This window comes from Orycteropus afer, unplaced genomic scaffold (assembly GCF_000298275.1).
Source record: "Orycteropus afer afer isolate SDZICR_OR568_19922 unplaced genomic scaffold, OryAfe1.0 scaffold00024, whole genome shotgun sequence".
NCBI classification, from domain to species: Eukaryota; Metazoa; Chordata; class Mammalia; order Tubulidentata; family Orycteropodidae; genus Orycteropus; species Orycteropus afer.
The window spans coordinates 16,762,936-16,779,524 of record NW_006921611.1 but is presented as its reverse complement, the minus strand read 5'-3'; the positions used below and the strand labels follow the sequence as shown (position 1 = coordinate 16,779,524).

Here is a 16,589-nt window from a genome sequence, read left to right as displayed (position 1 = left end):
AAAAAAAAATAATAATATGTACAGTGAAATTTTATTTTAAAAGCAAGGTACAGATGGCAATAAAGATTTAATTTTTTTCCCTGCTTATGGGAGCTCTGGTGGTGTAGGACCTAAGGTTTTTAACTGCTAACCAGAAGGCTGGTGGTTCAAACCCACCAGCCACTCCCTGGAAGGAAGATTGGACAATCTACTTCTGTAGATATACTGCCTTGGAAACCTAAGGAGGGGTCACTCTGAGTCGAAATTGACCCAACAGCATGAGTTTGTCTTTTGTTTATATTTAATATTTCAATTTGGAGGAAAATTTCATATTTTCCTTTGAAACATCAAATCCTCATTTCCCTTCTAGGAAGAAAGTTTGCCTAATTGACAACCCAATGAGAACTTGCCTGAGTAAGATCTCACAGTGTGTGAAGGGTGAGCTAGAAATCAACCCTCCTGCCCTGAGGCAGAGTCCAGTGCTTCAGCCATTCCAAGGTCCAGAAATCAACTCTTAAGCCTTTTATACCATGATTAACAACTAAAAAAACCCCCCAAATTCACTGCCATTGAGTTGACTGTGACTCATAGCCACCCTCTCTGGGTTTTCGAGGCAGTAAATCTTTACAGAAGTAGATTTCCCGGTCTTCCTTCCGCAGAGTGGCTGGTGGGTTTGAACTGCCAACCTTCTAGTTAGCACATAGAATTCTAGGAATTCTAAGGTAAAAGTGAATCTGGTCATCACTCATTTAATCAATCTAGCCTCTTCACTGAAAGAGAGTAGAGATCCAGAAAGTTTAATGACTTGCTATAAGCCACAGAGGTAAGCATGGAGTGGGGCAGCAACCTGTTCTCTCAACTCTTGGCCACAAACCCACTTCTGAACAACCTTCTCAAGATCTAAAGATTGCTAGAAAAATAAGCTTCAAAACATTCCATGTCTTATTGTACTAATGCTGAAACTCAGCTTTCAAAGCTCTTCATACACAGGCTGTATTGGTCCTAAAGTACCTTCTCTCCCATGGCTCTCAAACTTGAAGGCTTTACCTGGACCCACTCACTTTAATCCCAATTCCAGTCAAAGCCACTGTTACTCTGGATCTCACAATTTCTTCTATAACACTGCAGCTATTAAGTGTCTATACAGCACAATTATTATAAAACACACTCTGTCTTACATGTGAATTTTACCATTTTGGCTAGATTATAAGCTTTTTATTTTTATTTTTTATTGTTGCAATGTTTCCTCCCTTCCCCTCCCATTCCTGATTAGATTATAAGCTTTTTGAAGGAAGAAAAATGTCTCAATCCCTCCTGCCCCCACTACCAAATCATCAGTGTCTAGCACAGTGCTGAGCAGAGAAGACAGTATGAGGCAAAGTTTGTGGTCTGTATATACTATCTATTGATAAGGTGACTGGTCAAAAAAGTTAGGAGATCAATGATCTAGGTATCTAGATGACAAAAGCCTGAATCAAGAAGTGTGGGTAGAATATGAAGGATATTTAGTAGGTAAAAATGACAGGACTTTGTGACTGCAAGTGTGGAAGTGGGTGGGTTTGGGAAGGTGTGGTTCTGACTAGTGAAGGAAGCAATGACAAGAATGACTCCTTTCTCTGAAGTTGCATGGTTCCTAATGTCTGACCTTCATCTGGCCCCCAGCACTACTGCTTTTTGGTCAACTCACAGGATCAAGTGTGAGAAGCAGGCACAGGACTTTCCTTTGTCTCAGATCAGTGTTTATTCACAGGGCCTGGCCTTCAATACTCAGCATTTAGTGCTTATCCACTGAGTAAAACTTTTACATGAGAGTGGTTGGAGTCAGAAGGGAGCAGGACTAGATATTAGGAAGTAGTGACATCATCAGGTATAGGTTTTCAGAAAGGTGGTGAAAGCCCTAAGGGAAGTTGTTGCTATGGCAGCCGTTGAGCCTATTCCGACTCATGGAGACCCTGTATGTGCAGAGTAGAACTGCACTCCACAGGGTTTTCAAGGCTGTGACTTTTGGGAAGCAGACTGCTATGCTTTTCTTTTGAGGCACCTCTGAGTAGGTGTGAACTGCCAACCTCTCAGCTAGTAGCTGAGTGCTTAACCATTTGCTCCACCCAGAGACTCTACTCCAAGGAAGTAGAGATTGTTAAAATGTAATATCTCTATGTATGATCTGCTTCCATTTGTCTGCCAGTCACCTGGGTATGTATTAGAAACACATATATTTCTGAGCTCCAGTATCTATATCAATCCTGACTCATAGAGACCCCTCCTTGGGTTTCCGAGGCAGTATCTCTACAGAAGTAGATTGCCTAGTCTTCCTTCCAAGGAGTGGCTGGTGGGTCTGAATTGCCAGCCTTCTGGTTAGTAGTCACTTGCCTGAGGCACTACACCATCGTAGCCCCAGTATGGACCTCAACAACTTGCTGGGGCTGGGAAATGTGTGCTTTTCCCCAGAAAATTCTTTAGTATATTAAAGTTTGAAAATGGCTACTTTGGTGGGTAGGAAGGAAGGTCCTGAATAGATTTCTAAGAGGACTAACACACTGAGAGTAGCAAAAATTTGTTACTAGTGAACTACCTATACTAGAAGAAAAACAAAACTTTTGTTTTCAAAGTAGCATCACCAGCTCCTACAAAAGAGAAAAAAGTGGTCTGGTATCAAGGCCATGAGAAACAATTAAAGAAGAGAATTCTTCCTACATAGCCGAGCTGTTCAGAAAGAACCCCCCTGCACTAACAATAATCAACTTTAATAATTAAGGCTAATATTTTCTGGAAAGAAGAATAAAACAAAAAGAAGCTAGCAAATGTCAGAGTGATGAAAAATGTGTTTTTCAACGTACCAGTCTTTTAATTGAACATTTATTTTTTCCCTAACACTATTTAACTTTTTTTTCCAACAGGGCACTCACATTATTATAGAGTTATTTTATAAACTTAAATTATTCAAATAGTTCTGGCATTCAGAGGAGTCACAGTCAGGTTTTGGGGGTACGGAGAAAAGGAAAATGGTGAGTCTCAGAGATTCAGAACCACTGTGGTGAAATAGTCAAGTGTGTAACTACCAACTGAAAGGTTGCCAGCTCAAACCTACCCAGAGGTACCTCAGAAATAAGGCCTGCAGATGTGCTTCCAAAAGGTCACAACCTTGAAAACACTATGGAGCACAGATGTATTCTGCACACGTGGGGTTGTCTCGAGTCAAAATTAACTCACTGGAACCAACAACAATTTCAGCCAGTGGGGGCTGGATTTTGACCCCAGGGGGCATCTGATAATGTCTGCAGATCATTGATAACTGAGGGGCTATTACTGGCATCTAAATGGCAGTGGCCAGAGATACTGCTATATATCCTACAATTCATAGGACAAACAGTCTCACACAACAAAGAATTACCCAGCGCAAGCCCCAGATGTCAATAGTGCCAAGGTAGAGAAATCCTGGGCTAAATAGCCAGGACCAGTCTGTGAGGCACTGGAGAACTCACGGGCACATCCACGCATGTGTTCCAGGACTCAAGGCTGTTGATAGGTGCTGTAGAGTTGGCTCTGACTCATAGTGACCCTATGTACAACAGAACAAAGCACTGCCTGATCCCCTGCACCATCCTTACAATCTTTGCTCTGCTTGAGACCATCGTTGCAGCCACTGTGTCACTCTACCGTATTAAGGGTCTTCCCCTTTTTCACTGACCCTCTACTTCACCAAGCATATATTCTTCTTCAGGGACTAGTCCTTTCTGATAACATGACCTAAGTCGTAAGACAAAGTCTGGCCATTATCGCTTCTAAGGAGTATTCTGGCTGCACTTCTTCCGGGACAGATTTGTTCATTCTTCTGACAGTCCATGGTATTTTCAGTAATTTTCCCCAACACCACAACTCAAAGGCATCAACTCTTCTTCTTTATTCGTTGTCCAGCTTTCACACACATATGAGGCAAATGAAAATACTATGGCTTGGGTTAGGCACACCTTAGTCTTCAAAGTGATACCTTTGCTCCTTAACACTCTGAAGAAGTCTTTTGCAGCAGATTTGCCCAGTGCAATACAACACCTGATTTCCTGACTGCTGCTTCCATGGGTGTTGACTGCGTATCAAAGTAAAGTGAAATCCCTGACAACCTCAATCTTTTCTCCATTTATCGTGATGTTCCTTACTGGTCTAGTTGTAAGGATTTTAGTCTTCTTTAAGTTGAGGTGTAATCCATACTGAAGACTGTAATTTTTGATCTCCATCAGTATGTTTCAAGTCATCTTCACTTTCAGCTAGCAAGGTTGGTTGTATCATCTGCATATCTCAGGTTGTTAATGAATCTTCCTTCAATCCTCATACCATTGTTTTTCTTCATACAGTCCAGTTGCTTGGATTATTTGCTCAGCATACAGACTGAATAAGTATGGTCAAAGGACACAACCCTGACACATACCTTTGCTGATTTTAAACCATGAAGCATACCTTTGTTCTGTTTGAATGACAGCCTCTTGGTTTATGTTCAGGTTCCACACAGGCACAATTAAATATTCTGGAATTCATATTCTTCGCAATGTTACCTGTCATTTTTTATGATCCACACTACTGAATGCCTGTGCACAGTCAATGAAACACAGGTAAACATCTTTCTGATATTCTTCACTTTTAGCCAAGATCCATCTGACTTCAGCAACAATAGCCTTCATTTCATGTCCTCTTCTGAATCCAGCTTGAATTTCTGGAAGCTCCCTGTCAACATACTGCTGCAACCATTTTTGAATTATCTTCAGCAAAATTTTACTTGCATATGATATAAATGATATTGTTTGATAACTCAGTGGATGTGCACTATGAGTCCAGCATAGAAACCCCCTCCAAGAATTTCTTATGAAGTGGAGAGTACACCAAACATCTGAACCAAATTGTATTAACCAACTCTCTCTTCACTCTTTCTAATCGATCTTCTATCATGTCCTTGGGTTTATATGTTTATTCCTAAATTCTCATATTAATCTCAAAGGTAAATCATCCTTTTTATTTTTACTAAACAAACATTAAGAATTATGACTAGGGTAAAGAAGTAATAGAGAATTAGTACTAGAAAGAAACTTAAAGACATTTTAAATGATCTTCTCATTTTCCAAATGGAAAACTGAAGCCTACAAAAGCTAGATGACTTTATTTGGGGATTCTTCTTATTCCTTTTCAAACAAATTAAATTCTTGAAAGAGCTTGGCCATCCTGTCTTCAGTGTCTCTTGAGGATGCTTCATCCTGGTTACTGCTTTCTTATTTCAGAGCTTGAATTCATCACTTTAATCATACCACATAAGCATTTTTTTTAAAATTTCAATGGATTTATGTCCAAACTGAGGAAAAATATAAAAATGTATGCATTCTACTGTTAGTTCTAGTTTCAAACAGCTGTTTAGAATAAGAACTTTTGCTGTGATCCAACTGCTTGCTTGCACGGCCTGCCTCCAGTAAAAGCATAGAGATGTACACATTCATTTTCATGTGCAAGTGACTTATTAGTTCATAGCCCATAAACAAATAGATCAGCAGGATATTTTTCAAAGTGGAAAGTAAATAGAACTAAAAACCCTATAGTAAGGGAATGACTAGAAAAAACTCTTATGTTGCCCTTAGTTACATAAAACCTCCTAAGAATGACATGCTCATTAATGTTCCTCTTAGCTTCAACCACCTTCTCCCCTAGATTGCAAGAGTTACTGTGAGGAAGATTAATGTATCGAAGAATAATAAGAATTGGAAAACTCTTAATTAAATTAATAGGAAGAAAAAAACCTGCCAAAGGCATTTTGTTTTATTTTTTTACTCTCCGTACATTATGTAATGCAGTTTATTGTGTATGTTAAGCACGCAAATGTAATGCAGGGAAATGTTTCTGTTTAAGAGTTCATGTTTAATTGGGTAGATGGTGAAGTGTGCCAACATACCTTCAGGTCATCAAAAAGGTAAGGCATTCACTTGCATTTAGAGTACTTATTGTTTTTGAAAGTAAATGCCGTTTTTCTCTGTCCGTGAACTACATAGCAATAATGATATTCACACGTTGTTTTTGTTGTAAGTATGGTACAGCTGGTTTTGACTCATAGCAACTGTATCCACAACAGAATGAAACACTGTCCAGTCCTGTGCCACCCTCAAAAATGTAGGTATACATGAGCCTACTGCTGCAGCCACTGAGTGAATTCATCTCATTGAGGGTCTTCTCCTTTCTTGCGGACCCTCTACTTTACCAAGCATGATATCCTTCTTTAAGGACTGGTCTCTCTGGACAACATGACCAAAGAACAAGAGATGAAGTCTTGCCATCATTGCTTCTAAGAAGTATTCTAATACAGCATTCGGCTGTACTTCTTCCAAAAGAGATTTTTCCATTCTTCCAGCAGTCTGTTATGTTCGATATTCTTCATCAATACCATAATTGAAATGCATCAATTCTTCCTGCAATCTTCCTTATTCACTGAACAGCTTCCATGGGCATATGAAGTGACTGAAAATACCTTGGTTTGGGTCAGGCACAATTTAAGTCTTCAAAGAGACATTTGCTCTTAAATATTTCAAGAAGGTCTTTTGCAGCAGATTTGCTAAAGGCAACGCAGTTTGATTTCTTAACTGCTGTCAATCAGCGTTTCTGGATCCAAGTAAAATGAAATCCTTGACAACTTGAATCTTTTGTCCATTTAACAAGATGTTGCTTAGGGATCCAGTTGTGAAGATTTTTGTTTTCTTTCTATTAAGGTGTAATACATACTGAAGGCTACAGTCTGATATTATCAGTAAGTGCTTCAAGTCTTCTTCACTTTTAGCAAGCACCAGTGTATCATTTGTGTATCGTAGGCTTTTAAGGAGTCTTCCTCTAACCCTGAGGCCATGTTCTTCTTCATGTAGTCTAGCTTCTTGGATTATGTGCTCAGCATACAGATTGAATAAGAATGATGAAAAGATACAACCCAGACACATACCTACCTGATTTTAAACCACGTAGTATTTATCTTGTTGTTCTGTTTGAATGACTGCCTTTGGATCTATGTATAAGTTCCTCCTGAGTACAATTAAGTGTTCCAGAATTCCCATTCTTTGCAATGTTATCCATAATTTGTCATGATCCACAGAGTTAGCCAAATGTCTTTGTACAATCAATAAGACACAGGTAAACATTTTTCTGGTATTCTCTGCTTTCAGCCAAGATCCATCTGACATCAGCAATGATATTATTTGTTCTAAGTCCTCTTCTGAATCAAGCTTGGATTTCTGGCAGTTTCCTGTTGATGCAATGCTGCAACTGTTTTTGGCAAAATTTTACTTGTGTGTGATATTAATGATATTATTTGATAATTTCCACTTTCTGTTGGATCACATTTCTTTGGAATGAGCATTAATATGGATCTCTTCCAGTTGGTTGGCCAGGTAGCTGTATTCCAAATTTCTTGGAATAGACAACTGAATAGTTCTAGCATTCTGTTTGTTTAAACATCTTAATTAGTATCCCATCAATTCCTGGAGGCTTGTTTTTCACCAATGCCTTCAGTTCAGCTAGGACTTCTTCCTTCAGTACTATCAGTTCATGATTATACGCCGCTCCTGGAATAGCTGAATTTTGATCAACTGTTTCTGGTATAGTGACTCTGTGTGTTTCTTCCATCCTCTTTTGATGCTTCCTGCAATGTTCAGTATTTTGCCCACAGAATCCATCAATATTACAGCTTGAGGCTTGAATCTTTTCTTCAGTTCTTTCAGCTTTAGAAATGCCAAGTATGTTCTTCCCTTTTGATTTTCTAACTCCATGTCTTTGCCCATTTCATTATAATAGTTTACTTTGTCTTCTAAAGCCATCCTTTGAAATCTTCTATTCAGCTTTCTTACATCATCATTTCTTTCATTTGCTTTAGTTACTCTCCACTCAAAAAGAAGTTTCAAGGTATCTTCTGACATCTATTTTGGTCTTTTCCTCTTTCTTGTCTTTTTAATGACTTTTTTTTTTTCCTCATGTATGATGATCTTGATGTCACCCCACAACTTGTCTGGTTTTTGGTTATTGTTGTTCAATGCATCAAATCTATTCTTCAGATGGTCTCTAAATCCAGGTGGGATATAATCAAGGTCATATTTTGGCTACCATGGACTCACTTTAATTTTTTCTCAGCTTCAACTAGAACTTGCATATGAACAACTGATGGTCTGTTCCACAGTCAGCTCCTGGTCTTGTTACTGATAGTATTGAATGTCTCCATTGTCTCTTCCCACAGATGTAGCCAATTTGATTTTCAAATTTCCTCTAGAATGATCCAAATATATAGTTACTGTTTACGTTGTTTAAAAAGAGGTGTGTGCAATGAATAAGTCGTTGGCTATGCAAAATCTATCATGTGATCTCTGACATCATTTTTATCATCAAGGCCGTATTTTCCAACTACTGATGCTTCTTCTTTGTGTCCAGCTTTTCCATTCCAATCATCACTAATTATCAATGCATCTTGATTGCATGTTTGATCAAATTCAGACTGTAGAAGTTAGTAAAAATCTTCAATCTCTTCATCTTTGGCTTTAGAGTTTGGTGCATAAATTTGAATAATAGTAGTATTAACTGGTCTTATTGATAGGCATATGGATATTATGCTATTACTGACAGCATTGTGCTTCAGGATAGATCTTGAAATGTTCATTTTGACAATGAATGCGACACCATTCCCCTTCAATCTGTCATTCCAGCATAGAAGACCATCTGTCTGGTTGAAAATGGCCAATACTAGTCACTAGGCTCACTAATGCCTAGGGTATCTACCTTTAAGTGTTCTGTTTCATTTTTGACAACCTGCGATCTTCCTAGATTCATACTTTATACATTTCATGTTCTGATTATTAATGGAAGTTTGCAGCTACTTCCTCTCATTTTGAGTTGTGCTACATCAGGAAATGAAAATCCCAAAAGCTTTACTCCATCCATGCCATCATCAAGGTTGACTCTACTTTGAGGAGGCAGCTCTTCCACAATTGTATTTTGAGTGTCTTCCAATAGTAGGGGGTCATCTTCTAGCATTAAATAAGACAATGTTTCCTTGCTATTTATAATTTTTCAGTGCTCAATTTTTTCAGAAGTAAACCATCATGTTCTTCTTCCTAGTCTTAGTCTGGAAGGTGTACTGGAACCTCTCTACCATGGCTGACCCTGCTGGTATTTGAAATACTAGTGGTATAGTTTCCAGTATCACAGAACCACACAAGCCACTAGAGACTACACACTGTCAAATAAGTGGTATTTAATATATGTCAGTGTTAATTAAAAATCAAAACAGAACAAATCTTTCCTCAAACGACGTCTTCTCTCTTCTACTAGTCTTTCTCTTAATTCATGGCAGGAATTGTTTGCATTTCCTTCCTCCTCCTCCTTATTACATTTGCTTCTTATGCTCAGCAAGGAAGCTTAACATAGCTTCTGCTCCTGATCCACTAAAACTGTTCTCACCAATGTTAACTGAATTTCTTGCAATTTAATAGGGCAGATTTTTTTTTTTGGGGGGGTCATAATTTTACCTGAATTTTTTTCCCTTCTCAATACAACTACATTCCTCCCCCCTTTTTTCTTTTCTTCCCTAAGTTTTTTAAATGAGTATTTCAAATATTAGTGTATCCCAGGTAGCTAGTCTTGGACCTCTTCTGAGCCCTGGAACTTTGCAACATTTGGAGTTAGTAAAAAGGAGAAGGATTCAGGAAAGGACTCTAAGGAAAAGCAGTAGGAGAGAAACCAGGAGATGGTGAGGTCCTAAAAGGTAGATCAGAGAGCACAGTCTCCAGCTGCCCAATCCTAGAAGACACACCTAGTCCATTTTAATCATCCACTAAAACTATCCATTCTATACCCTTAAGCTCTCTAAAAAAATTCCAATTCTCTCCAGCTCTTCTAAAACTAACAGCTATTTCTCCTCTGGCTTACTAAAAAAGCCTCTAAAATTGGCCTTTCTAGTTCTAGTGTAACCTTCTTCCAATATTATTATTTCTCTTATAGAAACTATTTTTTAAAGAACAAATATGATCACATTATTTTCCTGCTTAAACTACAGTTGGCCCTTGAACAATGTGGGTTTGACTGCACAGGTCCACTTATATGTGGATTTATATGGGTCTTGGAGAAATTCAAGAGTTAATAAGCATCACACAAGAGGAATTAACAGAAGATAACTTGTAGAAATGAATGCTTCCAAACCAGTGCCAGATGATGAGGAATAAGACATGGAAGAAGCAGTGCCAGAAAACAAATTGATATTGGACAATCTGGCAGAAAGGTTGCAAGTGTTCAAGACTGCTTTTGACTTCTTTTACAACATGGACTCTTCTATGACACAGGCACTGAAACTAAAGCAAATGGTGGTGGAAGAATTGACACCACACAGAAACATTTTTAGAGAAATAAAAAAGTGAAAAAGAGAGATGGAAATTGCAATTCCCATAATGTTACACAAGTGTGCCTGCCTCCTCTTCTACCTTCATCATTTCTTCTGCCTCTGTCACTCCTGAGACAGCACAACCAACTTTTCGTATTCCTTCTTCTCCTCAACCTTCTCAACAGGAAGATGACAAAGATGAAGACCTTTATGATGATCCTGTTCCATTTAATGAATAGTAAATAATCATCATGCTGTACAGTTAATAAACTTACCTGCTGTGTATGTGTTTAAGTTTCTTTGTGTGAAAATCTACTAACTGTATGGCAAGAACAATGTTAATCAACTATTTATGCTATTGTTAAGCTTATGGTCAACGGTAGGCTAATAATAGTTGTGTTTTTGGGAGCCAAAAGTTATACATGGATTTTCTCCTGAAGACTCAGCAAAGAAAAAAAAAAAAAAAAAAAAAAAACTATTGGACTAATTGAAAGATTTAGCATAGTGGCAGGAGAAAAGATCAATATACAAAAATCAGTTGGATTCTTTTACTTCAACAAAGAAATCTCTGAAAAGGAATTAAGGAAAAAAAATACCATTTACAAAAGATACTAAAAAGATAAAATACTTAGAATAAATATTACCAGGGACACAAAAGACCTATACAAATAAAATTATAGAATACTACTGTGTTGTTGTTATGTGCCGTCAAGTTGGACCTGACTCATAGCGACCCCTCCTTGGGTTTCTGAGGCAGTATCACTACGGAAGTAGATTGCCCAACCTTCCTTCCAAGGAGTGGCTGGTGGGTTTGAACTGTCAGCCTTCTGGTTAGCAGCCAAGTGCCTTAGGCACTACACTACCAGAGCTCCTAAGAATAGTACTGTAAGATACGATAAAAAATCTACATACCATGCTCACAGATAGGAAGATCAAACATTGTGAAATGTCAATACTACTCAAAGAAATCTACAGATTCAATGCAATCCCAATCAAGATTCCATCAGCATTCTTTTGGGACATGACAAAACCAATCACTAATTTTATATGGAAAAGAAAGAGACCTCAGATGAGTAAAGCATTACTGAAGAAAAAGAACAACAACAAAGTAGTAGGTCTCATACTCCCTGATCTCAAAGCCTACTATACAGCCACAGTAGTTATAACAGCCTGGTATTGGTAAAATGATAGTCACAAAGACCGGTGGAACAGAACTGAGGACTCAGAAATAGATCCATCCACCTACGGACAGCTGATCTTTGACAAAGAGTCATTACCCCATTAAATGGGGGAAGAGATAGTCTCTTTAACAAATGGCACTGGCAAAACAGGATATCTACTTGCAGGAAAATGTAACAAGATCCACACCTTATACCATACATAAAAACAAACCGCAGATGGATCAAAGACTTAAATGTAAAATGTAAAACTATAATCAATGAAAAAATAGGGGCAAACTTAGGGGGTCCTCATATATGCTATCAACAGACTATCAAAAATAAGCAAAAATATACAAAGCAGAAGATAAACTAGATGATTGGGACATTCTAAACATTAAATTCTATGCACATGAAAAGACTTCAGAAGAGTAAAAAGAGAACCTACAGATTGGGAAAAAAATATTTGGCAATGACATATCTGACAAGGGACTTACCTCTAAAATTTATAGAAAACTTCAACACCTCCACATCAAAATGACAGATAATCTAATCAAAAATGGGCAGAAGACATGAACAGGAACTTCACCAGACAAGATATATGCATGCAGCCAACAAACACATGAAATGCTCACGATCATTAGCCATTAGAGAGATGCAAATCAAATGAGGTATCATTTCATCCCAGCAATAATAGCAAAATTGAACAGGACAGAAAATAACAAATGCTGAATAGGGTGTGGGGAGATTGGGACTCTTACTCTGCTGGTGGGACTGCAAAATGGTACAACCACTGTGGAAAATAGTATGACACTTCCTTAAAAAGCTGGAAATAGAACTACCATATGTTCCAGCAATCCCACTACTAAGGAATATATCCTAAAGAAGAAAAAGCTGGGGATGAATAAATACATGCACATCCATGTTCACTGCAGAACTATGCATAATAGCAAGGAGGTGGGAACAACTTAAGTGCCCACCAATGGATGAATGGATATCAAAACACAAAATGGAATATTATTCACATAACACTAAAGAATAATGAAGAATCCACGAAACATCTCATAATGTGGATGATCTTGGAGAACATTATGCTGAGTGAAGTAAGTCAATCACAGAAGGACAAATATTGTATGAGTCCACTATTGTAAAAAGTCAAGGAAAGGTTCATACATGGAAGGAAACTTTGTTTGTTATCAGGGATAGGATGGGAGGGGAAGGGAGAGAAAATTGCTAAGTATGTAAGAGACTCACATTGTTTTGGATGAAGGGAAAGACAATGTACCGAAAGTCAGTGACCAGTGCCATAACACTAAGAAAAAGGTAGACATGGAGAGGTGCACGAGAGATACAGACAACAAAGGTAACACTTTTACACATACAACACTACACTATCAGTAATAACAAACATTAATCTCTGGGTGGATACACAGGTAGACAGGCAAAATGATCAAGTATGGGCAGGTGAAAAGGAATATACTAATGACCATATACACATTTGGCAGACGATATTTCTATAGATGTATCTTTATGCTCTCTAAGAACGTCCATATGTATAACAGAGCTAACAGAGGGCAAAGTTATGCTACAGCCAAACACCCTGAGGGAGTGAATTGCTGGGCGTGTGAATTTCAGACCATGGTCACAGAGGACATCAAGCTCAACTGACATAATATAATACAAAAAAACATTGTTCTATATCCTACTTTGTTGAGTAGGGACTGGGGTCTTAAAAAGCTTATAAGAGGCCATTTGAGATGCAGCAATTGGTCTCTCCTTGTTCAGAACAAGCAAGAGTGAAGAAAACCAAAGACACATGGAAACAATTAGTCAAAGGGATTAATGGACCATGGGAACCTCAGCCTACATGACCCTGAGACCCAAACAACTAGATGGTGTCTGGGAAATACTGGCAACCACTCAGAAAGGGATCAAAATAGGGAATCGTGGATCAAGTGGAAGAAAATTTGGGAAAAAACTCAAAATCTTAAAAAAAAAAAAAAAAGACCAGGCTTCTTGTTCTGACAGAGACTAGTGAAAATCCCTGAGACTATGGCTCCTCGTCACCCTTCAGACCTGGAAATGAAGTCACTCCCATGCCTTAACTTCCAGCCAAACAACAGATAGGCCTACGAGGTGAACAATTACACCAGGTAGGTACACTCCGTAGAACAATCCACTATGGGAGATCAGAAGGGCAGCATTTGTGCAGGGAGATAGCACCGAAGGCAGGAATGCATAGGAAAGGAGGACACAGGGAAAATGCAACCACAGGGAAGAAGTGGGAAGAAAGCTGTTACAATGTGGGGATTGTAATCAACATTATGAAACAAACTGTATTATGAACTGTTAAATGGAAAAACAATTTGCTCTGTAAAATGTCACACAATTAGAAAAAAATGTTGTATGAGGATTTTCAGCTCTGTGGGGTGATGGTGGGGTGGTTGGTTCCCTACCCCCATTTTGTTTAAGGGTCAAATATATATAGGAGGATGCTGGGGAACCAGGGAAGCATGCAAAACCCTACACGTTACTAACAGACTTTTCCTGATTTGGCACTTGCTTATCTCCACACAGGAACATTTCTTGGCTTTTCTCAACACTTGGAGTTCAAATCGCATTAGACAGTTCTGTGTGCACTACAGTGCTCTCTCCTCTAGGCCTTCATTCCTCAGCTGGATCATTCTAGTCTCTCTTCCCACACCTCCCTTATTTTGTACTCAGTCTTTAAGTTTCACACTATTTTGACACTTCCTACTTCACCTACAAGGCCAGGACTGATGACTAACTCTTCCCTGTACCCCCACATCATGCTGGACCTAACCTTTCTGTAGCGCTAATCAAACTGCATTGCAATTATTTATAAGGACACTTCTTCAGGAGAGGGTCTGCGTTTCATTTCCTTCTGTGTCTTGGCACCTAACATAGCTTGTGATGTACCAAAACCAAAAAAACCAAACTCACTTCCGAGATGCACAGCAGGAACAAAATACCCACTTGTCAAATAAATATGTCATTGATAATTATCATACCAAAGATGTACAGTGGAGTCAGTTAATACTAAGATCTGGCTGATCACTGTCAGATGTTCTATCTGCATTGCTCATCAATAAGAAATCCAGACATTAGTTTCCAAAGTACTTGAACGAGTCAATGGCAATGGAATTACTGCAGACAAGTTTGAAATGGTCAAACCTGGCTTTTGTGTCATGTTATGGAATTTGGTTTCTTCAGAGGTTCTTCAACATCCCTAGAACGGAGTTTTAAGTAGGAGAGAGACATGAATTTGGGCTTTGGGAAGATCACTCTGATACCTGGGAGAAGCTGAACAGAATTCTGGTATACTTTCTGTCTTAATTAGTTCAGAAAACCCCAGTGATCCACTTAAGTCTGCACTGAGGGCTAGGTAAGGTTCTTCCATGCTGCATTGCAAAGGATGAATACCTGGGATATTTTCATATTCCCAATGACAAGCATGTTGTTGTTGTTATGTGCCGTCAAGTTGGACCTGACTCATAGCGACCCCTCCTTGGGTTTCTGAGGCAGTATCACTATGGAAGTAGATTGCCCCATCTTCCTTCCAAAATGACAAGCATAGTCACTGTATATGTTCAATAAAATGAATAAGTAAGTGAATGAATAGCTTGTCACCAAGCCAGGAGGATTTCTCCCTAACATTAGCAAGTCATGTGAAAAACATGAGCTGATAGTTTTTTGTTGTTGTTGTTATTTGTTTAAAGAACTGAGTAAACATGACTGATGGATCAGTAAGTTAATAAAACGTTTAGAAAACAAATTCAATGAATGCGTCCCATCATCAATGAGTCAAAAGTGCCAGCTTCCTATAAGAAGTGTAAAAAGCAGTATATTGCATTTTGCTTCATTTACACAACACACCCATCCAGGGTAGCATCTCTTTCTATTCAAAATATGAAGTATTATCCAAATATATATATTAATAATAAGATTATTTTATAAAACTTTTTTTTTTTTCAAGATCAAAGCACTGACTTACCTGAGATAATTTTGTTGTCGTGGCGGGCAGAAGTGGGCGGCTAAACTTCTTCTGAGAGCCAATGGCTGCTGGAAATGGGGGTGCAGAAAACACAGCTGCAACACAGTTGATTTTGTTTATCCACCCTTGCATTTCTTCTGGACTCCTAGAAAAAGACAGACATCATTCTCTTAGGGTATTTCTATATCTCAATACATCATACCTTGTTCATTTCTTACTACTGATTTAAAATGGCATATAAAACTTTTTTTTTCTTTCCTTTGGGTAGGTGGCAATTGATCTCTGATGAATCTTCAATTGAGATTAACATTCTAAGCAGCTATTGCCAGGGCAGTGAAAGACACCATCATCATTTTCCTAGAACTCTGATCATTATAGCAAAAGATGGTGATTATCCCTCTAGGACACAAAAGAAAAAAAGAGAATTTACCTGACAATATTCATTAAACATCTAGTTTCCATTTTATATTAGGCTGTTGTTATTAGGTGCTGTCAAGTTGATTCTGAGTCACAGTGACTCAAGTGACAATTAGAACTGTTCCATAGGGTTTCCTAAGCTGTACTCTTTATGGGAGATGATCATTAGGTCTTTCTCTTGAGTAATTTCTAGGTGGGTTTAAACTACCAACGTTTTGGTTAGCAGCTGAGTGCTTACCCATTGTACCACAGGGCTCCTTCTGATACCAGACTAAGTCAAAAATTAATTTTTTAAAAAATTACTCATCTATTCTCATCACATAATTTGATTTTAAAATCCAACTGTGGCATCCACTGATGGAAGGTATATGAAAGAAGGCACCCATGCCGGAAAACAGTTTGTCAGTTTCTTAAAAAGTTAACCATAAATTTACTGAAGAATCCAGCAATCCTACTGTGGTGTAGTAAATTACTTAGTGTGGCTTTTTTACCCATAAGTCTTTGTAAACTCCAAGGTGGGATTTTCTATGAGCAACTGAGGAGCTCCTGATTGCTTAAGTTGTCCACCTGGAGTATTTCTGTTGGGAGTGGCACAAAACAATGTTCTGGGAGGTGCCCACTCTCTCTCAGGTGCTTAGAGTTCTGA

The 16,589-nt window shown here is 38.4% G+C and overlaps 1 protein-coding gene across 1 annotated transcript in view; it reads right to left on the bottom strand.

Annotated features, from left to right (window-relative positions):
* PSD3 (pleckstrin and Sec7 domain containing 3) overlaps nucleotides 1-16,589 on the bottom strand; it is a 576,478-nt gene that overhangs the window by 41,479 nt on the left and 518,410 nt on the right. The window contains exon 14 of the mRNA XM_007935046.2: nucleotides 15,527-15,671. Within this exon, the coding sequence (XP_007933237.2) occupies nucleotides 15,527-15,671 (145 nt within the window). The remainder of the gene's footprint in view (nucleotides 1-15,526; nucleotides 15,672-16,589) is intronic.